The sequence below is a fragment of the Diadema antillarum genome, unplaced genomic scaffold (assembly GCF_040938485.1).
Source record: "Diadema antillarum isolate AM-2024a unplaced genomic scaffold, OU_Dant_1.0 seq00000057_RagTag, whole genome shotgun sequence".
In the NCBI taxonomy this organism is placed as follows: domain Eukaryota; kingdom Metazoa; phylum Echinodermata; class Echinoidea; order Diadematoida; family Diadematidae; genus Diadema; species Diadema antillarum.
The window spans coordinates 515,842-540,811 of NW_027271163.1; the positions used below are offsets into that span (position 1 = coordinate 515,842).

The following is a 24,970-nucleotide window of genomic DNA, read 5'->3' on the forward strand; positions in this document are numbered from 1 at the left end:
ATCGACATTCATTTCCGAATGTTACATTTTCCCCCCGCTTTGTTCAGCCTCCGACCTAACATACAGTATCATACGTCTGTCCACACTGGTCACTGAAAAGACCGGGGGGGGGGGGGGGAGCGGGGTTCATATTCAACATAATGTGGAATTAATATTTTAAAATCAGAATTTTGAAACATAGTACTGGGGGATCTCTGTTCACTCATATGTCTGTCTCTTCGAAAATAAAACAACAAAAAAAGGATCGTTTTATGTTGTTGATGTTGTTGTTAATGTTGTTGTTGATGCTGTTGTTGTTTTTGTCCTACTCTTGGTTTAAAGTATAGAGGACTTTTTTTTTTCTTGACGTAAAGAATTCAAGCAAATAGTGTAGGAAGGAACATCTTCCACGACTGAATAAGTTGAAGAATAATTGAATTAATAACATCATTTCCTATTCACTAGAAAGTGTGTACTCTTGTCCATTATTGCTGATCCGCAGGAAAGTTATGTTACATTTTGAAATAAGATAACCTTGTCCCCGATTTTGATAAAAACTCCTGCCATTTGACTCGTACGACTGTAGGTTTCTGTTCATATTTTTCACTAGAGATATGTAGGAGTGGAGAGTTTCTTCTTCAGCTGCCAAAGGAAGAAAAAAATTGAAGAGTTTGTTCGCAAAAACCGATAAGTCCATTTTTGAAGATTTTGAAGTGCGATCTCTTTCATAAAGTACAAAATAATACCTTTTAAATGATATATTGGTCACTACATATAAAGGTACATTTTTGAAGTTATGGTCAAAAGAAGCAAACATTTTCTTATCATTCTCTATATTTTGTTGACCTTTAATCGCAAATATCTCCATTTGGCAAATTGACTTATCGGTTTTTGCGAACAAGCTCTTCTGAGCAGAAGCCTGGAAGGTAAATTCTACTTTCACGTGTGTGCTCCTTTTCTTCTTTCTGCCTACGGAGATGTTTAGTGATAGAGAAGGAACCTTTGTACTAATGCTATAGGCGGGTCTATCGCAAATGTTGATATTGCTATGACAAAAGACGGCGCTTCTGTTGTATGAACGCATCATTCCTCAACGTATGCGTCATTCGATCCTCAATCAGAACAAGTCAAGCGAGCAGCAGTTCGCTGTCCCTAGTTTCAATATTCTTGGCAAGAACTATTTAGTGTGTAGAGAACAGGACGACAGGATGAAAATCAGTATTAAAAAAACCCAAAAAAACAACAACAACAACAAACCACTAATTCTTTTACTGCACAATGATACTCAAGTATGCAGACCTACGCATTAGCCAATTACTTCATCTGTAAGATTTTACATTCAAGTGCTATATAAGCCTCGCAAACAAGACTATGCTAAAAATATTTCCTTGCAGTCTTATAACATTCTAGAGCCCTCTGGTTAGATGCGATCCGTACTAGACACCGTCGCGTCGATTGTTTGCTGGGCATATAGCTGTCTCAACAGGAAAATGAATCGACGGGGGAAAATATGGAACTTGCATCTAACATAAGAGATGGTAAAAATTGATTGAAGTGAGGGTTCAATTTTCAACTTTTTGCGCGATATTTAGAAGCCACTTTCTGAATTGTTAAAGAGCACACAATTCTAAGAGGAATTCAAAGTTTATAATCAAATATGATGAAAGTCAGTTTCAAAATAGCTGCGATATAAAAAAAAATCAACAACAAAGAAAAACAAAGCAATCGTATATAAAAGATTTTATTAGGATCGCTTTGTTTTGGGTATCTCAGCCATTTTAAAGGCAATTTCCATCAAATAAACTTTGAATTCCTCTCAGAAATGTGTGCTCTTTCAAATTTCATAGGAGCGTTCTCATTATCTCAAGGAAAAGCAGGAAATCTAAAGCTCCATCTCAACCAAAACTATACGATCCCTTTAAGCAGAAACATTGACTTGAAGTCTATTTCGATACATCTCTTCGTATAGCGGCATCGCCTCTTCTCCAAGATCGATGACGTCGGGAGTCAGCTTGTCCTTAGGTGGAATCGGTGCACTTGCATTAAACTTCGAGCTTTCCAGAGCCACGCCCATGAATGCCTTGTTTTGATATAAGGTGTCTGCAGGCCACTTCCAAGTCGCAGTCACTTCCCTTGAAGCCTCCCATTCCAACATGGACTCGGAGTAGGGGAAACCCATGGCCTGGCAGTACTTGGACATCACCTCACCGGGATGGTTGAGTAGGTCGGAGGCATCGATCACCATCACGGACGGGTCGATGTTCTCCTTCACGTACTTCCACAGGTTGTAGTGACGCTGGAACGCATCTTCGAAGTAGTAATCGGCTAAATAGTAGCGCATGTCAAATGTATCTTCTTTGTTTTGTGATTCGTCTAGTAGGTTGCCGGCGCTCAGTTGCTTGAATCCAGCCTTCCGCAGGGAATTGTAGACCAAGAAAGGATGCCGGATGAGAAAGGCGTGTTTGAATCCAGCAGGGAGATATATCCGTAGACGTTCATCAGTCATCCCGGAACTCTGCTCTTTTACGAAGACGTATTTACTGTCAGATTGTTCTAACTTCCTCTTCACGTTCGGGTACCTAAATAGCAAAAAGAAAACATTAAAAACATGAACTCTAGGAACTCAGTCCATGTTAGTATGTCTTCATATCCTCGGTATCCAGTATGTATATGAACCAGTGAATATAAGCAGTGCATACTTTGCTGTGGTAACAAAACATAAAGTGAATGAACAAATCGATGGGGAAAAGGTGATCTTTTGAAAAGTGGAGCTTGAAAAGCTTAGATCATTCAAAGATGTCAAAATAATGTTATATCGAAATTGAATTAAATCTAGATTGATCTATTTACAGTTAGCACTGGTTAGAGCATTTTACGATAAATATAATAGATACTGCAAGTTATTTAAAAAACTACATCATACATGATATCTATTTCAAAATATTTTAAAGTATCTATATCGAGGACATACAAACTTTTTAAAATGAAATAATATTGCGGCTCAGACAATATTCATTGAGCCATACGTGCAGAAATAATATAGTGACAAAAGCTAACAGTACATGCAAGCACACACTCATATTTTGATCAAACACACGTAGAGCAAATTTCAAGAGTCTGGGAACAAGGTCATGAGATACCAGAACATCATTGACGAGAAGCTGGCCTTTCGGGTTAAACGGGCGTAGTATTTACATTGTATTATGCTAACATTCTATGTCCTGATATTTACCTTAAGTCGACCTCTTCCACATGGGAAAATTCATGTTCAAATCATTTTATGTGTTAAAGTGTATGCAGCAAAACTTTAATCAACTGCTACGTTTGAAGCAGCACAAAGCTAGCACAAAACATTTCAATGGGAAATTGCCCATTTTGCTTATGTATTATCATGTTTCTTATTTCCTTTTTGAGACTCTGAGGCTGCCATCACCATCAAGCATGTGCTTGAGTACAGCAGGCTCCTGCATTTTTTTCCTTCATCTTTATTTGGAAACAAGTGAATCGTCGATTCCTTTGATCTCATTGTTGTTATGTTTAAACTTTAAAGATCGTGATTATGATTTATGAATGTTATATTGCTTTTTTCGTTATTCTGTTGCCAGACACACGTGTTGTGATTTACATACATGTATATGACTTCCTTGAAAAAATGCAGAAATAAGTCGAACTGAAACTGAAACTGAATGGCTTATGGAATCAACACGTCTGAATTTGCATCAATAAAGGACCAAAAAGATATAGTGAATAGATATTCTTTTTAAAAAATCACTTCTTGGAGATGACCTAACAAAAGAATCAGGTCATAACAATAACCTTATATAGAAAAGGTTAAAACATCTGAATAAAAAGCTGAAGCTGTGAGGAAGAAAGTCGGTATAAAGAAAAACATTCTGTAGATTAAATTTCTTGGTTTTGCACCTTTCGCGTCCTGTAATGAAATAAACAAAAAAAAAAATCTAATTAAATTCTGTTTCAAAACTGAAAGGAGAGGACCAACGTGTAGTTTGTTTATCGCCCTCCACTGACCTTTCTTAATCTATTTATTTATTTTTATTTTTTTTTACTGAGCTTAAATTGAATGTTCCGTGTCTGATTTTGTTTAAGTTATGCACCGATTCATTCAAACACTGAGAACTTTACCTCAAAACGTTTCAGTTTCGGACTATTTCAGTAGCTACACACTAAGAAAAAATGATTCATTCTTGCACCTTTTAAGGGTGCAAAGTGATGTCACACTGGTGGCTCCCCATGGGTGTTATCTTGCACCCTCGAGAAATGGGTGCAAAAGTGGTACCTTGCGCAAGGGTATAACCTTGCAACCTGTGGGTGCACCTTTGCACCGCCAAAGAAGGTGCAACATTGCACCCTTTATTGAGGGTGCGAAGTGGTTCCCTTGGGTGCATATTTCCACCCACACTAAGTGGTGCTAAGTTGCACCCTTTTCTTGAGGGTGCATCTTTCCACCCACACTAATTGGTGCTGAGATGCACCTTTCTTGAGGGTGCGATCTTTCTCCCTTTAATTTTCGGCGCAACTTTGCACCCTCTCTTGCCTCTACTTTTGGTGCAACTTTACACCTTTCGTGAGGGTGCAAAGAAGCACCCTAAGTTCCAAGATTGTAGCCTCTTTTGAGGGTGCGATTTTGTGCCATGTAATAGGTATAATGTTGCACCTATGTGGTGCTTATTTGATCCATGACTGCAGCAAAATTGCTTCTTTAAAGGAGCCAGTCAGTGTCACTGTCTACGCCTTTAGAGGCGCAATGTTGCCCAGTATAACCTCAAGTGAACCTTGAGATTACTGGGCAATATTGCGTCTCTAGAGGAACAGGCAGTGACACTGATTGGCTCCTTTAAAGAAGCAATTTTGCAGCAGTTATGGATGAAATAAGCGCCACATATTTGCAACATTATACCTATAAGGTAAATATACTTAGCATCACATAACAAGGTACAATTTGGTTACTTAACTACTTTAAACCTTGAATAGTGCGAACTAATGCAAGCCTGTTTGCTCAGTATATCAAACTTATGCTGTTGTTGCACTCTGCAAAGTAAATAAGATTGGTGTAATTTGGATCCTGTGAATCATGAATTGTGTGCGTGGAATTTGTGAGTTTTGAAATTTTAATGTAGAAGTTAACGTATAGTTGTGTTTGAATGACATACTAAAACCAAATATTTACCCAATTACCTTTCCAATGAGGTGAGCACTATCATTATCTATCAAACAAACCCTCTAGGCAAGAGCATACATCTGCATGAAGGAAGAGGTAAAAATATGATATACATTTGTCTGGATACGTTTTATTCAAAACGTACTTGAATACGTACTTATTCACATAATCTATAAGAATAAGATATGCTTTTTGCCAGTACACAAAGCCTCAAAAACAAAAGCATGCTACGTACATTTCTAAAGTATGCACCATATCTATAAAAAAAATGTAAGAGGATTTAACAAGTTGTTTGTATGCATTTAAAAGAATAGGCCTACATATTTCCATGCGTACAATATTCATGTAACAGTGACGTCATCATGAATCATCAAAAAGATATGTTTCCAGCATAGACATGAATTTATCTAAAATTTAAAACATGTCTTACAATTAGGAGTTTGTTTTATAATGACGATGCCAATTGTCTTAAAGTCCTTATCACGACATGTCTTGGTGTTCACACTTATTCAAATCATGAGATTCTTGGCACTTAGATTACGACTACAATTTATTATGGTTTAGATACTTAACTGACATACGCATACCATATTCAGGTATACGGGCATTTCGATGAAAACATCTAAATACAAGGTACAATTATAATATGAAAATCGAACTTGATACCAGCCCTTATGGGCTACCAATGGAGACTAGGCAGAATCGCAGTTATCATGGTTATGTATTCAGATTTTGTTTTGGGTGATCAATTCTTTTCAACTTTCAACTTTATTTTCACCTCCATCAAAATGAACAAAGAACTTTATGTACATTGCGTATACACAAAATATTTGTGAAACAGAACAAAACTTGAAAAGGTACATAAGAAAATTATGAAAGTGAAAAGTAGATGTGATTACATCTTTGTTAAATACATAAAGCGTATAATACAAGTCAACTAAGAATGAGGATGGAAGTGGAGGGTCCCACTAAGAAGCAAAGCTTGTACGATATGGGACCCTCAGAAAAATACACAAAACATCAATATAAAACACAATAAACGAACCGATGTCAACTGACATCAAAATGATTGGGAAGAGGAAAAAGAGAGAAAAGGAAAGGAAAAAGAAGAGGAAAAAAAGAGAGGAAAAAAAGGGAGAAAAAAAAGGGAACTACAGCATGTGCCATCGTGGACGCAAGCAATCTGGATTTCATAATGTAAAATAAGTGATAAAATTGGATTGAATGTAATGCAAAACATTTTTTATACGTAGTTATGTTGGTAAGAATGCAGGAGAAAAAAAAACCACATCGTTATATTTAGAACACAGAGAGGGACATAATTTAATAGGACTTATGTAAAAAAAAAAAAAATGATGACTTGACTGAGATGATAAAGGGAAACTAACTCTGGTGGATGTTGTAAAGTTTCAATAAAAATGGTTTTAATTTATTCTTAAAGGAATTCAGAGATTGAGCAGTAGTAATGTTACTGGGAAGTGAATTCCAGTACTTTGGCCCGTCGTAAATAAATGTGTTTTGAGCCAACAAAGTTCTCAGAAATGGCAAATGGAAATCATTTGATCGCCGTGTTGGATAATTATGAATGGATTGATTTCTTTGAAACATTGTTTCAAATATATTTGGGAGATTATTTTTATTATAATTATACATAAATTGTCCTAGATTAAACAAATACAAATCATTAATTTTCAATATTTTATGCTCATAAAATAGTGGGTCAGTATGGGACAAAAATGCAGTATGACATATAACACGGAGTGATTTCTTTTGCAATAAAAGTAATTTATCTAAGAATGTTTTATATGTATTTCCCCACGCGAGAATACCGTAACTTAAATATGGCAATATTAAGGATGAATATAATACGAGCAGGGACGACAAAGGAAAACAAAACTTAAGCTTATTAATTATACCAATATTACGTGAAATAATTTTACATATACTGTCAATATGAAATTTCCAGGACAGCTTATTGTCAACTGTTACTCCAAGAAATTTTATATGGGAGACATTTTCGAGTGGAGTACCATCTAAAACAATATCAACAGGTAATGCCTCAGTAGAATTACTAAAGAGCATATATTTTGTTTTTTGAAGGTTAAGAGATAGCTTATTTGCTTTTATCCACTGGGCAACATTTTCTAATTCTAAATTTATTGTATTAACAAGGGTAAAAAGATTATTGTGTGAAAAAAATAGATTTGAGTCGTCTGCAAAAAGAATAAAAGAAAGAACATCTGATGATCTACAAAAATCATTTATGTAAACAGTAAACAACAGTGGACCTAATAAACTTCCCTGTGGCACCCCACATTTGATATTTAATATTTGTGAATTACAACCATTTAAAGAAACATATTGTTTCCTGTTCATGAGGTAGCTCCTGAACCACTCCAAGGCCTTCCCACGCACTCCATAATGGTGTAATTTGTTAAGTAAAATATCATGATTGATGGTGTCGAAGGCCTTGGAGAAGTCCAGGAACAAACCTATCAAATGAGAAGATTTATCGATAGCATGTGCCACTTTTTCTATAAAACTCAATAATGCATGTGTGGTGCTATGTTTCTCCCTAAATCCAAATTGAGAATTCGTAAATATATGATTAAATTTAAAGAAATTAATAGTTCTATTCGAGTCCCTCGAGCTGAGATTCCGGAACTGCAATGAGCAAATCATCATAATGACTAACAAAGTGACTGAGAATAATACATGCACCAGTTTCTGTTTCGTTGTTCTATACATAGAAAGTTGTTACGTTTTCCAATCCTCTGTAGGCACACAGGGATTTGCAGATCACCTTTGGCTATAACGCCATGGTCGCGTGCAAAATGATTGCAGCTTATCTAACTTGTAGTTTTCGAATAGGGGACTACCGTGCTTATACATATTAATCGGATGATAGACCCCGTCAAAGAGTAAATTGCGGATATCGTATACCATTGTCAAATCCACTTTTTGTTCTGTACACAGTTTCACTGGACTCTTATGAACCACTTAAGCATTACCAAATCATGGAGTATAAGAATAATCTTATGTTATTTCCTTGAAACGGCTGCATTTGTATGAGCGGGAACAGTTTGGCATCATACATGACTAAATGCATGTATTATACAAGGTTTCAGGACACTTTGAACCGTGTCCCCCCCCCCCTCCCCCCCCCAAAAAAAAACACACAAAACAAAACAAAGCAAAACAACAACAACGAGTGAAATATGTTGTATACCCTAGGCCCATTAGTGTATGATCTTTGTCCTTTGAATACATTGCCCATATTTTTCAACGAATAAGCATCTGGATGCAACGTAGGTATATATAAAATGATTTTTTTTAAAGGAAAATACATTTAACCACTTCAGAAATAACTATGGAATAAATAGCATAATATTGACACGTTCCCTTATTCCTAAATGACGTGACAGAAAACTTTCCTCACCGAAATCATTCTGTCGTTATTCAAGTACAAGACATTGCTGATTATACACCTAGTTCGATTAAAAGTATACATGGAGTCATTGCAAAAGTATCTAATGAATAGCATGCTTCAGAACTACATCATTGTCATTTATTCTATGACGCTAATAATAGAGTAATTGTTCCGCCATACTGCCTGGCAGGTTGTAGTCCTCCTACGACGTTTGTTCAGCAAATAAGGCACAAAATAAAATTTTGCGAATTTTACACGCTGTTGCCAAAGTATCTAATCTTCTTTACCACTATTCTCAGACATAAGGTATGCTGATGCTGTATGAATTAGAAACGGAAGCTTCACAAATATTCACCATCTAACAAGGTAAAAGCGAAGTGATGTCTTGCCCACATATCGAATTTGTGATTACACTGATTTTCAAATGTAAGCTCATTGACTTTTTGACTGTTGACGGAGTCGGACTTCACCAATATCAACACTTGACAGCCATCTTTAGATGTTCTGGGGAGTGAATTTGGTGGTCATATAGCTCAAAAGTGTGGAAAGTTATTAAAAGAACACCACAATACTATGTCGACAGTGCTTACAAGGTGAGATACAAAGAAAGAGCACGAAATGACATTGTAGAATTTGATAATGACCTACAATATTTGACCTTGAACGCTGGCACCCACAAGGTGGTAGAAGTAACTTCATCCAATCGTACATACATATGCAAAGTTTCATTTGGATAGCTCAAACAGTACTTAAAGGGGAATGAAACCCAAATGTACCCGTGGATTAGAGCAATATCATAAGAACACATAAGTGAACATGGAAAATCGTATGATCCAGTGGAAGTTATGCATTTTTTAAAGTTTCAATGTCACTTTCATGTATGGAAACGTATATGAAGAAAATATCAAGGGAATTCCCTAAAATCTGATTCTAAAAATGAAAAGTACAAATTGCCTCCACTTATTTGTCGTTGCCATAATGTTAAGGGTAATATTACCCCCACCCCCTTCTGGAAGAAGTAAATCAAGTGCTCCTTTTGTAATGCTAGAAACGTGAAACTATGCCTATTTTCCTTACATTTCTTTATATAATTTTCCATGGTTGACGTCAAAGATGTAGCTTTCTCATCTCGTAATGACGGCACTGAAACTCTAAATATAATTATGTGTATATATAGCTCTTCAACGGATTTTCCGATATTCCTCAATTTGTGACGATGTGTTCAACTGCTAAAGTAATCTCCCTGCATTAACTTGTCCACTTGTACTTTTCGTTTCATTTCCCTTCGTGATACAACGTTGCCATAATCGATAACAGACTGATGTACGAACGGAGGGACAAGCTGAACAACATCATTTCTCTGGTGACAATTCCTTGTAAAAGTATACACCATGAAAACTTTAGGCTGGTAAACTATATCAAGACAATTATTGAACAATATTGTTAATGAAATGCCGTAGGTTTTTCTTCGTGATAGTTGCCTGTTCAGATCAAGGCTTGCAATGTACTGCTGAAGTATGCATCGGGTGTTTCTGCCTTGTCTGGGATACTGAAAGCCACAGAGCACAGCAGGCCGGAAACATTAATAGCGAAGGAAGACACGATTGTATACAGGAATTCGGGCAGATTTCACAACCATCCAGCCAAATAGTGCGCAGCATTCACAGTGAAGATTGTGGGATTTAGTTCTGCCAGGTTCTGAAAGAGATTTTGGCATGAATAAATAATGACTGAATAAAATTTCGAAGGAAATAGGTCGTTTACACTATAGGCGGTTTTGTTGCTTACATAAACTAACAGGTTGCAACTATGACCATTGACCAGAAAATGGAAAATTAAATTGATTGCATAGATCTACTTCAGGTTTCTAACGTCTTTTGCTGAAATAATGAGAAATGGTTTTGAAATAGCTGTGATATCCAAAACAGAGCAATAATAATATAATATAGGACTCACTTTTTATCACGATTGCTGCGTTTTATTTTGTTTTTGGATGGCTCATCCATTTCAAAACCAATTTTCATCAAATAATCTTTAGAATTCCTCTTAGAATGGCATACTCTCTATTATTTCATAAGTAGGTTCTTGGTATATCACAAAAAGTTAAAAGCCCAAATCCTCACCTCCACCAATACTATACCATCCCTTTAAGCTTTGATATTGGTTTCTAAACAAATCCGGTCGGATAGATTTATTTCAGCTCTTTGTCATATAAGTAAAACATGATAATGTTGCAAAGAAATATTCCTCTTATATTTCTAGTCACAAAGCAGATGGAATTCCCGTCTCCCATAAAAAAATAAAAGTGCAGCACTTACTTTGTCACAGACATACAGCATGTCCTCTCCAGGCAGACGGGGAATTAGGAGACAGCATGCCGACATCACTAAGTGAGAGCTGAAAAAAAAGAATAAATGTGGAATAGCCTGAGTAAAGTCATGTTGAAAAGAAAAATGTGGCGAATTTGGAATGAGATGAAAATACACACCTTTTATGTAGGCCTGCATACATTTATGACATAGGGCATATTCAAATATTCCCACATTTTTCCTGACCAACTCAAAGTCTTCATAACATAAAATAACAAAGTAAGACAACATCAAATTACATGCCAATTTAACATCAGTTTGCTGTATATTTTACACAGTTAGGAAAAGGAGTAAGACTTATAGACCTCAGCCATTCAGCCGTTGCTGAGCTTGCCACAGATGATGGTCCGGGTGCTGGCCATGGCAATGGGTGTAATGATGCCCATTATGGTTGACACCTCTAATCCTGCTACCACACACACCAAAAAGTGAAAATATAGCCCCCTCTACTTATTCATAACATTGATTTGATTTACTTTGATAATACTGGTTACAGAAAAGAAGATTACCCCCCCCCCCAAAAAAAAAAGAATAATAATAATAATAAATAAAATAATACAAAATAAAATAATATATAAATAAATAAATAAATAAAAAAATAAAAAAATGAAGATTCTTGCGGGGTAGAGATGCTGCCTGTATGAGTTACAATCCATCATGGAGTTTTCAGGAAAAAGTCCAAAAAAACTGAGAAGACGTAGAACGGAAAAGGCAAGAATGAGTGATCGCGATGGTCCACTTGAGTAACATATCTCTCGATTATAGATGGTATCAAAAATTGCACTATAGTCTTATCAAATTTTCCGCAACCCACTAAACGGTGGCTACGTTATAGTAACTGATAAAACTGCGTTCATGTGTAATAATACGCTTTAATATAACATACTTCACGGATATCACATGCTGAAAATCTAGATGAATCAATAACCTGAAAATACATATACAAGTGTACATGTATTACGGATTAATCCATTAATGAAACTTACATATTCTGTTGATGAATCACTCTGTCCTTCAGAATTGCATATCAGTTTACGTGATCAGGAGAATGCGGGCAAATTATTGTATCTTGCTTGAATACCTGAAAAGGAAAATCAAGTGTCATGAGTTCAAGGCCACTGTTCATGCGTGTGTAATAATTTTGCAGAAGAGCTAACTTATGTAAATGTGACTACATAACTCTCTCCATGGCAGCTTAATGTATAGTTCAATTTTTATGCACTGCCTTGCTGCATACAGGGTGAACTTAAGTCTACCACTAACACTACCTGACTACAGAGAATCATCCCAGCATAAAGATAAGCGTGCAATGTTTGCCATTGTTCAGTTAGTACACTAGTTAGTACACAAGTTCAGTTAGTACACCAGTCTATTTATCCATGAGTTTATCAACAATTATTCATCAACTTCAGTTCCGTTCCTTTTATTCGTTATTAATCAAATGTGGTATGGCACGACGCGATGTATTATCCTTGGGGATGTGTGTTTGTGTGGGGGGGGGGGGGGGGGAGGTGGCGTGAAGGTTATGTTAAGGATACACTTCCTATAGGAATATCCGATTCCACGTTTTCTTAACTATTTTGTTTTGTTGTTGATCGGTAAATATAAAGAATTACTTGAAATTTGTGATTATGTATGTGTTCACTGTATTGTGAGTATAAATTATGCTTGTATAATTGTGTATGTAGTAAAAATTGTATCATTTATAATGTGTACATGTACATGAATATATGTGAGTTTATGCATGTATGTAGATATTCCTATGTGCACGCCCATGTACCAACAAAAAGAATTTCCTAAATGAACAATAAATAAATCTGAAATCTGAAATCGGAATGCCATGACGTCTTTAGCAAGACATTTTATCGCTAAAGCTGCTCTAATTCCACAGAATGGTTACGAAACAAAACAAAATAGAACAGAAAACAGCACGCATAAAACTAGACAGTTTTAACAGAACTCTAAAATGAACATTTTGATATTACTGCCTGCAAGCCTACATTATAAGACATGGCTATACAGCCAAAAACATAACAGATACAAGAAATTTGATGAAGGGTAATATCGAGAGTAAGGCCTTGGTCGAGAACATTGTGGATATTTCAAATCATGCTTTACGATGATGTTTTAACTCACCATTTTCCACGTGGTAGGAATCTGCGGGGTCTTGATATTATGAAGTGGACAAAATAATTTTGAAGTCAGAGTTGCAGTAAGCCGCTACGAAAAGCCTCAGAAGAGCTGATCTGCTATGGAAATGGAATTTGCGCTAGATGCTCAGCTCAAACACGCATGAACGAGCTGTACAATGAGCCATCTGGGAGTCAACTTATGTGCACATAAGTTTGCACGACTCAACAATTCATTGAATTCATAAATCATGTTCAAGAAAAGAATGAACATGCCCACACCAGGTGACCAAATTACTGGGTCCGTGAATTGACACTCTAGGAAACATCCATGTCATTATTTTGCATCGAATGTATTCTATGGATTAATAGGCGTTTAAAAAAAATTCCACTTTTGATTCTTAATAATTCAGTAACTATATATCAGATAACACTATCATTGATACGGGAGATAGTTGTATAGTGTACAATTTCGTTGGAGGTGGTTTAAAACACAAATCAGTTTCATGAAATCCATGATCAATTTCACAGTTAGGTTACAGATTTTGCTCTATTTCCAACCCTCTGTACAAAATTTTCACTTTGCACAGGGGTCAATGGGTGTGTATGGGAGTATGTGGTTAACACCCTGACATTGGTGTTGAACAATAGCCAGGGTTTTAATGCTTTATTATTTATTCATGAGAAATTCCACTATCACAGCTAGTCTTTATTCATTCTAAAATGTGGTGTTTGCAAGCACACGGAAACATGTGCTTACATTTTTCATGTGCATGCATTTTACCCTTAGGCTTTACCGTGCATGAATCCATGAAAAAAAAGGGGAAAAAATCAACCCTCACAAATAAATCGTGTAGTTTGCACCCTTACTATATCCGCGAGTTTGCTCTCTAAATGATTTTAGTTTATCATTTCCTTTACGTTCACTTAATAAAATATGCATACATAAAATGTGACAATGGTATGAATAAAATGACAATGTGACAAACAAACAAACAAAGCAAACAAACAGCAAAAGATATCAAGTGAAGGGGCGAGTGAGAAGGCAATTGGCCTTATTCAAAACTAATCCCGGAAAAGTAAATACATTGTATATACAGAGAAAAACATTGGCACACACACACACACAAACACACACACACTCACACATACACACACATGCATACACAAACAAAAACATGGACCAGTGCATATTAGCAATACACAAGATGTCATTTTCACAAACACACCCTATCTTGCTAGTCTCTTATAAATTCGTAAAATGATATATGTAACTTCCAGAAAACCTTTCAAGTAAAGTACGTTTTAAAGCTTCCTTAAAACTTTGTACCGTTTTCTTACATTTCACATCAGAGTGGATGGAATTCCAGATTTGAGGGCCTTGAAAAAATATTGACTTTTTTTTTTCTGTCCCGAGATCGAGTCGCAACGAAAATCTTTAGCGTGTAGTGGGGTTTGATTCCATCATCGCACAGTAAGCATGCAGGGAATGCTGTGACATATTCCATTTCGATTGGTCAATACCAGACGAGCAGTCAAGTATTCTTCATTAGCTTGTTCGCAGACCCTTTCATCAAAGACTCAACTTCATTTAAAGATGCTCCGATGAATGATTATGAAATTATGGGAGAACATCAAGTTTTATGATGTCTTTAAAAAAACATGTACATAGTCGCACCACGACGGTATGCAATATTGTATTCAAGTGTCAATCAACACCATATGGGTCTTTCTTTGAGACTTGTTATGGGCTCAATATTGCACCTTAGCAAGAATGAACCACAAACAGGAAGATATGTCTTTGTAATGGTAATTACGTTTCGACATCCCAACCAATAAGAGATAGGTTAGGTGAATGTTAAAGACACGGGGATACACGAATAGAAATTGCTCAAAAAAATGAAATAAAACGAACATTATTCTAATAGGCATGCCTTGGCAGTATTCTGATGTTTCTATTGATAGAGAATTCTATTTGAAGATTCATATCAGTTTGCTTTGTCAGAATCATGAGGAAAAGTGATAAAATAAACCGGCTATCCAGGGTACAGTTTAAACACTTTCACATGAAACAGCTCTGATTAACACTTTAATACACAATAATATTTCTGTTCAGAATTGACTTTTGTTTTATATGTTTTTATCTTAAAGTATAGGATTTCATTTGAAGCAAAATATAGCCAAAATTATGTAAACGTCCAAAATGAATCTTCAGATTGCTCAGTGAGACGGCGGCATCGAATCCCGATCAGCGAAGGCACAAATGCACCTGTGGAATTGTTTTGTACAGCAATAGAAATCTGACGACTATTTGAATAATTACATCCAGTTGGAACTTCATCTGTTAAACCTCCTAGGTTATGTGTACAATGTGATTGGTCAATACCAGACAAGCAATCAGGTATTCTACTTTTGTTTTTTTAGTAGACCCTTTTCATCATGGACTCAACTTAATTTGAAAATATACTCTCGATGAATGATTATAGAATATGAAAGATATTTAAGTTTCCTGATATCAAAAAATATATGTTCATAATATCAGCACAAGGATATGTAATATTGCATTTTAGTGCCGAGCAACACCGTAGGATGGCCTTTGTTTTGAGACTAGTTTGGGGCGTAATATTGCACCGTCAATGACCGTGGCAAGATCGAACCCAAAATGAACCATATAAGAAGCAAAGTTCCACCATTTTCTCAAATCGTGTAGTTTGCACCCATTTTCGCGACTTCGAACCCTTCTAGCTCCCTTATTGAACCTTTTTTTCTTAGTGTGTAGTAAAAAACCCCGTGACATAATGTAATCATAAAGATGTGCCATTGCGCATGATAAATGGTTTATCAACTGGCTTCCTTGTTGAATCAAAATTAAAGCCTTTTCAGTAGTAAATGCAACCATAAATGCTTTACAATGATTTTGTTATGCATGTAATATAAACTGCACTTTTGCATTGCTCCTTTGTCATTCGGTTGTGTTCTCTTTATAATTTGTTTTAATTTGATTTGAGAAGAAAGGCAATCTTATCAAAATTTTTGTTTACGCAAATGGGAAACCTCATCTGTTTTACATAAAGCTGTGTGTTAGGAGTACCTCGTCTTGAAGACATAAACTTTTAATTCACTTAAACCTATTTGTTGCTCCGATTAAATTAATGAATTTAATAAACCTGCACTGTTCTGTTGATATGAAAACAAATTGAAAATGGGGAGATGTTCGATGTTTTGATGATTGTAGTTCTAGTAAAATCACACATCATTAACGCGACGGGAAGGAGTGGAATCTTCGTCTAAAAAGAAAACAAACAAAAAAACAAACACAAACCAAAACATTCACTATACTGCTTTCATGCAATTGACAGATCTCCTCGTATGAATACGTACTTTACCTGCCTCATGAGCTAATGTTATATTTTCTATTAGGAAGCTGAACGTTATTGCGACTGCTGGTTGTATCATGTGTAGAACTGGAAAAGGCAACATGACTAGAACGTTATCTAGGGGAGGAAGAGAGCACTAACAGTGCACGTTTGATTCTATGAGAATTGTAATTTGGGAAATGATATACAGTAAACATTAAACCCAAGATCCTGTTTACTTCTGTGCCAGCATATCCAACATGACTCCGAGTGAGAAATGTCCCGTTGTGTCTCTTAGCTCGAATAAGTTAATCCACCTTCGAAAAGATGTAAATTATATATAAAAGGTTTTTCAACAGAAAAAAATAACCCCATAAATCTAAACGAAATGGAAAGGAAGGAAAACGATTTAAAAAATACGTTTCTTGGCTGGAAAATGCTTAACATGTAAACATGACATTTGTCAAGGAAGTTTATACAGGGAATGTCACATTTGATATGAATTTGTTGTTTTTGTACATGGAAATGATTTCATTTATCTACATAAACCCTTATTACTTTCAGTGTTGTGGTGTACCTGTAATATCATTACGGGACATTTAAAAAAAAAAAATCTATGGCATTGGGTACCCTATTGTTGCCTTAAAGGACAAGTCCACCTTTATATACATGTGGATTGAGTGAATGCAGCAATAAATATTAGTAGAACACATCAGTGAAAGTTTAGGAAAAAATCGGACAATCCGTTCAAAAGTTATGAATTTTTAAAGTATCTGCGTAGTCTCTGGTGGATGAGAAGACTACTACAGTGTATGATGTCATATGCGTACAACCATATAAAGAAAATAAAAAGAGAATTTCACAAAACTTTACTTTTTGAATAAAGTGCACAATTCTTCGACTTGTTACTGACATATGTCAAGGGTAATATTATTCCCCCTGCCTTCTGAAAGAGAGAAGTCAAGTGTTCTTTTGTTATGCGAGAAAAGTGAATATATGTTGAATTTTCTTTATTCTTTCTTTATATCGTTGTACTCATGTGAAATTACAAGCTATAGTAGTCTTCTCATCCAGCCTTGAGTGGGCAGAAACTTTAAAAATTCATAACTTTTCAACGGATTGTCCGATTTTCCTCAAACTCTCGTTGATGTGCGATCTACTAATATTGCTGCATTCACTCAACCCACATGTATATGAAGGTGAACTTGTCCTTTAATCTTCATCAACCACGTGTCAACCGGAGTATTTATAAGAATGCCTTGAACAACTTGTAACATTTGGCTGCTTCTAGCTGCAACAAAGCAGGGAGGTGCCTCTCTGAACAAAGCCAGTAGCAACGTGGTTAGGAATACTCTCGAAATCATGCACAAAGCAGCAAGCGCATATTATCAAACGAACATTGAGTACTACTTACTGCAGTCGTTCGATGTCAAAATCACAAGAGAGAATTTTGCCAAGTCTCTCCGCAGCCATCTGAAAGGGTTCTTCGTAGCCAACGGAACTGATCGGCACGTCAGCAGTTCCAGCTTTCCCCATTTCTTCCCGGGCGAAATGGCAATAGCCGTAGGGCTCGAACCAAACTTCGCAGTCGGGAATACCGCCCATACATTTAGCGAAGGCCGTGGAGATCATTCGCGGCGTCGTCCACAGGATGGCTTTGCCGGTCCCTTCGACGACGTTTGTCTGTTGGTTTTCCATGACCAGGCTTCAAAGGCACCGTCAAAGACACAAATGCTAGGAATCTCTTTGACTGCGAGAAAGAAGCGGTACGACTTATACAAAGCCAATGCGCATTTCAAAGGTGTGATGATGGTAAAAAGGCACTGGTACTAACATGTGGAGAACACAGTTCTGTCCATAGGCTGGGGGGGGGGGGGTGCTGTCATTGTATCATCGTCACTGCTATGACTACTTGCTATATTTGGGTATTACATACTACTAACTAAGTAAATATTATTTGGCCATTACACACACATGGGCCCGAATTCACGAAGGTGGTACAAGTGGAACCATGGTTTAAACCATGGACAAAAACCATGGAATATTTCGCTACGAAATCAGTCATCTCGTCGATGAAATGATTATTTTGTATAAACGAAATGACAACACTTTGTAACTAAATGAACATTTCGTCACAGAAATGATAGTTTCGTTAACGAAACGGTCATTTTGTCGACGAAATGACCAATTTCGTAACGAAATATTCTGTGCGACACTTGGCGCTCCATGGTTTTTGTCCGTAGTTTAAACCATGGTTTCATTTGTACCACCTTCATGAATTCGGGCCATTGTATGTAATGTATATAGATGTCGCATGAATTGTCTGTTTATACAAACATTGAATAGAAGTCTTGAGCATCAAACCATATGGAGTGATGAACATAACGGATTGAGTATGATTCAGCATGAGCTAACGTCTTCAGGGCGTATTTTGGCAACATAATACTTTGGCAATTACAAGAAATAACACAATGAGGATAGCATATAGTTGCGGTGAATGAAAATGAATACAAAGGGCTACAGACATATTCAATTCAATTCAATTCAATTCAATTCAATTCAATGCAATTCTAATCGTCCAATAGAAAACATTATAGGAAATTCAACGCGGGATTTCTACATAAATGGTGGTGCTTAAAATGTCGAGAACACGAAAAAGCACATGATAAAAAAATAACTGAACATACATATAACAAACAAGGAAAAGTAGAAATTACGCGGTGCGTAATATATGTCCCCGCCGGAAGTAGCATTTTGTAGCAAAATGTACAATATAGGTCAAAATTCAAGGTCAAAGGTCAAAGAAGTCAAAGGTCGAAATTCTGTGTAGAAGTTTTGAAGCCCTCACCCAGTGCCATCACATAAAGCAAACGCAATCGAAATCGGGGTAGAAATGGCGAAGGAGTAGCATTTTGTAGCCAATGTACAATATAGGTCAAAAATCAAGGTCAAAGGTCAAAGAAGTCAAAGGTCGAAATTCTGTGTAGAACTTTTGAAGCCCTTACCTAGTGCCATCACATAAAGCAAACAGAATCGAAATCGGGTTAGAAATGGCGAAGGAGTAGCATTTTGTAGCAAAATGTACAATATAGGTCAAAAATCAAGGTCAAAGGTCAAAGAAGTCAAAGGTCAAAATTCTGTGTAGAACTTTTGAAGCCCTCACCTAGTGCCATCACATAAAGCAAACGCAATCGAAATCGGGTTAGAAATGGCGGAGTAGCATTTTGTAGCAAAATGTACAATATAGGTCAAAAATCAAGGTCAAAGGTCAAAGAAGTCAAAGGTCAAAATTCTGTGTAGAACTTTTGAAGCCCTTACCTAGTGCCATCACATAAAGCAAACGCAATCGAAATCGGGTTAGAAATGGCGAAGGAGTACCATTTTGTAGCAAAATGTACAATATATGTCAAAGGTCAAGGTCAAAGGTCACAACTGAAATTCTGTGTAGAAGTTTCAAAGCTCCCATGTAGTGTTATTATATATAGCAAACAGAATCAAAATTGGCTCATAAATGACAGAGAAGTAGCAAATTGAAGATTTTGATCACACACGGAGGCACACACAGACAGACGGACAGACGGACAGACACACGGACACACACACACGTACGGAGCCCGTTTCATAGTCCCCTGCTCGAACTCGTTCGGCGGGGACAAAAATGGCGAACAGCAATAGACAAACATATTAGACTACACTTTAGAGTGTAGTTTACCTGCTTGGCAGACGTGTGTGTGGCTTGGGATTGGGTTGAAGCTACTCTGTGGAGGGATGATGAGGAATCATGTGATATACCAACAGTGACGGATCGGCGGGGGGGGGGGGGGGGGGGAGAGACTGAATGGCAAGATGTTACAATGAAATATGTAGATAAAAGAATTATAACTCACCAATACAATATTTCATTATTGGTGCACTATAGCTATATGATTATATTTATATTCATTTTGCGTTGGATATATGATTAGGATTGAAAATTTTTTGTTACGTTGTATATACTTCGTGAAAAATGCAGAAATCAAATCAAATTAAAATCAAACCTGGAAGGGGCACCAGAATTATTTTTTGCGCCCCATCCCCCCCCCCCCCCTTTATGAAATTCCTGGATCCGCCCCTGTACCATGTATATTGGGAAAGGTGGTGTGTGTACGTACGGTGGTGCGTGTCTGGCAGGGTTTGGGTCTGATGGTGGCTTTAAAGAGGTGAGTATGTCAGTAGAGGATTGTTTTGGGAGTACAAACTAATGGACATCATTCTGTGGTCATTGTCATGCAGTCTTTGACATTATATTCATGTTTATTTACGTAAACTTTTAATCCTTCATTGTGTTATGTCTATTGCCAAATATGTTGCCAAATATATAGTATGTCCTCAAGTAGTTGGCTCATGCTGAAATCAAACTCAATTTAGATTTAGCATGTTCATTTCTCTCTATGGCTTGTTATGGTCAAGACTTGGCCATGTTTGCAGCAGACAATAATTATGGTAAGGAAGACCATAGGTCGAAAGCTGCTTCTATCCAGCTGTCATTGTGCAACATCTATTATCTCCAATGTCACAATAATCATCACCCTTCCCAAGATGACAAAAGCGTTTGGCAAAAATATTAGCGTCGTACCACTATAGTATTGTGATTCCTTACTTATATGGCGCGAAAATATATCACATTATATAACGCCCATCAGACTGCTGAGCGCTTCTTTTATGCCGTCAAACGGTGTATATATAGGAGGTGTGTAAGGCCCGTGGCGGGGGCGGGGGGGGGGGAGGGGGGAGGTGGGCGGGGTGGGAGGGGAGGACAGATGTTGTGTCGAGCGACCTGGACCTAACAGAGATAGAAAGGCCACGTTTCGGGAAGATCGGTAACCCCTGCGTCGTACATGTATGACCCGATTCGAATCTACACATGCTCTGGGGTATTTTGGAACATAAAAGACTTCATTATGAAAAACCACTCCTGCCTATAAATAACCAAACCTCTGCAAATTGTCACAAACATTGAGATACTGGGCACTTATTTAAAAGTCTTAAGCCGTAAAGCAAACTTAACGGATACGGACAATATGGCTTGCAAAAAAAACAAACAACAACAACACCCACAAAAAACAACTACTTAATTACTAAATCAAATCAATAAAGATGAGACTGAATTGCATTTCCATTGGTGTCATGCCAAATATTTGTTTTAATGTGAATCATATATGCGCAAAATATGGCAACAGCTGTATACATTAGACTTTTATATATGATATTTTGATGATCTTTCGTCATTGCATAAAAAATATTTTGATACTATATAGTTTCTGAGATACAGATTATAGGTATATGAGCTTTAGATGCCCCTCAAATAATGGAGATGTGCTATACTTCATCACAATTTATGCCGAACACATCAGACCTCATGTAAACCTTTGCTTCCATATTATCCAGGGAATGTATTTACTCTTCACTTGATATCGTAGGGTCAGTACATCGCTGTCCATTGTTTATCAGAAAACTTTTGTTGGGTCAAGACACCTCAATCCGTTCCCCGGAATCTGGCAACACCAACTTCTTTTACGGGACCTGGGGCTAAGCATGAATTTGTTGAATGATGTACATCTCATAGTTCCTGTCCTTAAAGGACAAGTTCACCTTCATAAACATAAGGATTAAGAAAATGCAGCAATATTAGTAGAACACATCAGTGAAAGTTTGAGGAAAATTGGACAATCAATGCAAAAGTTATGAATTTTTTAAATTTTTGTGTTGGAACCGCTGGATGAGGAGACTACTACAGCTTGTGAGTCATATGCGTACAACAGTATAAAGAAAATGTAAAAGAAAATTCAACATATTTTCACTTTTTTCGTATAATAAAAGAGCACTTGACTTGCCTCTTTCTAAAGGCAGAGGGAATGATATTACCCATAACATTTGTCGGTAACGAGTCAGGGGAATGTGTACTTTTTTCAAAAGATGAAATTTTGTGAAATTCTCTTTATATTTTCCTTATATTGTTGTACGCATGTGACATCTAAGTTATTCATACACTGCAGTAGTCTTCTCATCCAGCGGGTACTGCACAAAAACGTCAAAAATTCATAACTTTTGAACGGACTGTCCAATTTTCCTCAAACTTTCAATGATGTGTTTTACTAATATTGCTACATTCTCTCAATCCTTATGTTTATGAAGGTGAACTTGTCCTTTAAAGTCGTATCTCCTGCAGATCACACACAGTCACACACTCTTACACCAAAGGTACTTCCTGTTGGTTCGATTGATGACACAAACACACTGACACAAAAACAGACAAACAGACAAACGGATAAACAGACAAATACCATGAATAAGATAGACAATCTTATTCAGCAGCTCCAATCTGTGGATTTGTCTGACATCATTCTATATGACACTGACAATGTTAGCAAATCATATCATGTGTTCATTCAAAAACTCTGCCATCTATATGAAATATGTAATTCTCCGTTTGTTCGAGTCAGAATATGTCAAAGCCTTGGACAACTCACGGAATTTTTAAAACTGATAAAAAGAAAGCATGTAGAGATTGTACAGAATTTTTGTCAGAAATCCAACCGACAAAACACGCATGGCTCATGTCACTCATGAACACAATGAAAACAGCTTGACGAAAATTTGGCAAAAGTTACCGCGACAACGTCCGAGCAATGGTGAAAAAGATTAACAGGCATGGTGAAAAAAGATTACCCGGACGCTACCTGGATGTTATCGCGGTAACTCTAGTTTGAAAGGCTCTGTGAAAACGGGGCTTGAGATAAGCATCTGTGATGTAAGGATTATTAAAGCTATATTTACCAGCACATCCACGTACCTGCCAGCAATAGTGGTATTTGGCAATATCAATAGAAAATCTTCTCTCTTTTTTTTTTACTGTAATTAATGAAAAATAATGAAATAGATGCTTTCCATCTTTCCATATTTGAGAATTAATAGACTGTTTTTGTATATTACAATGGGCCGAAGCGGGACGCGACGAAAAATATTGATAGTTTATATAGCCTGACCAGACGCCGCGGCGGGGAACGGAACGAACAAGACTAGAATGTGGGGGGGGGGGGGGCAGGAGAATGTCTCGTTTAAACACGGAGCACATATACGTTTCGGACAAATTGGGCTGCCATGGCCGGCGGGAACATGGTGTAAATGCAGCTTTACGAATTCACCTACTCCTCCCATAAAATTCCATAGGCAGGAATTCACTTACTTGTTGCTAGGTAGGCAAATTTTTGTGGTTGTTGAGGGCACTTTTGTTAACAAAGCTTACATAAACTCTGAATACATTACTGAACCATTTTATTGAGGACCTTTCTATGGTCATGTGGTCTACGCAAGTTCATGTTTTATTTGAACATGATTTACGTATGCCACGTATCGGTACGTTGGGCAAGCCAATTTGTCATGTCGCTTTGTACACCAGTGAAGTGCCTGACCAACTGAGAAATAGAAAATAAAGGTAATTTGTGCCCATGTGCACAAGAGCTACTTCGAACTGGCTTTTTCGTGACACGGTTTGAAGGTTTTTAAAAACAAACCAGACTGCTTTGATAAAGCTTTCTTAGTCTATCTGTTTGAAAAAAAAAAACAACAACAAAAACACATGCATAATTATTTCCCAGCCAATATTCCTGGAAATCGTCTTAAATTGCGAAGTCATTTCAAATGTGTTGACATGTGTTACTATCATCAATTGAAACGGTTACAAATTCTGCAATCAACGGGTTTTTGAAAATTATAGTCCCGACGAAACAACTACGTTGGGCAAGCCAATTTGTCATGTCGCTTTGTACACCAGTGAAGTGCCTGACCAACTGAGAAATAGAAAATAAAGGTAATTTGTGCCCATGTGCACAAGAGCTACTTCGAACTGGCTTTTTCGCGACACGGTTTGAAGGTTTTTAAAAACAAACCAGACTGCTTTGATAAAGCTTTCTTAGTCTATCTGTTTGAAAAAAAAAACAACAACAAAAACACATGCATAATTATTTCCCAGCCAATATTCCTGGAAATCGTCTTAAATTGCGAAGGCATTTCAAATGTGTTGACATGTGTTACTATCATCAATTGAAACGGTTACAAATTCTGCAATCAACGGGTTTTTGAAAATTATAGTCCCGACGAAACAACTACAACAGCATATACGTAGAGACAGAGAGGTAAAAAAAAAAATGAAGAGGGGTATTACTCAACCTTACAAATATTAACAGTAAATGGAGCCTGGTAAAAACGTCGAAAGAATGATAGAGCACTATAACCCTAGAAATGTGTTTTTCGAAGAAGTATGTAAAATTTGTTGTATCGTGTTACCAAAGACTGCAAAAAAAAAAATGAACTGCGTTTTCATTATCATTTTGCTTGATTTTGCTTTTGCCATCCCTTTAAGCAGACACATTGACTTGAAGTCTATTTCGATACATCTCTTCGTATAGCGGCATCGCCTCTTTACCAAGATCGATGACGTCGGGGGTCAACTTGTCCTTGCGTGGAATTGGTGCACTTGCGGTAAACTT

General features: G+C 36.8%; 1 protein-coding gene across 1 annotated transcript; it reads right to left on the bottom strand.

Moving 5' to 3' along the window:
* Nucleotides 1–934: 934 nt before the first annotated feature.
* LOC139725734 (uncharacterized) lies at nt 935–18,264 on the bottom strand. The gene is made up of 2 exons (XM_071636819.1): nt 17,857–18,264; nt 935–2,558 (listed from the first exon to the last, which is right to left on the bottom strand). The coding sequence occupies exons 1-2, from the start codon at nt 18,138–18,140 to the stop codon at nt 1,898–1,900; spliced, it is 945 nt and encodes a 314-aa protein (XP_071492920.1). The 5' UTR covers nt 18,141–18,264; the 3' UTR covers nt 935–1,897.
* Nucleotides 18,265–24,970: the final 6,706 nt, after the last annotated feature.

Excerpts from the sequence above, each read along its gene's own strand:
- LOC139725734 (XM_071636819.1), bottom strand. The coding sequence starts at position 18,140 with ATGGAAAACCAACAGACAAACGTCGTCGAAGGGACCGGCAAAGCCATC. Across the intron at positions 2,559-17,856 it reads TTTGACATCGAACGACTGCA|GTACCCGAACGTGAAGAGGA; the intron begins GTAAGTAGTACT and ends TTTGCTATTTAG.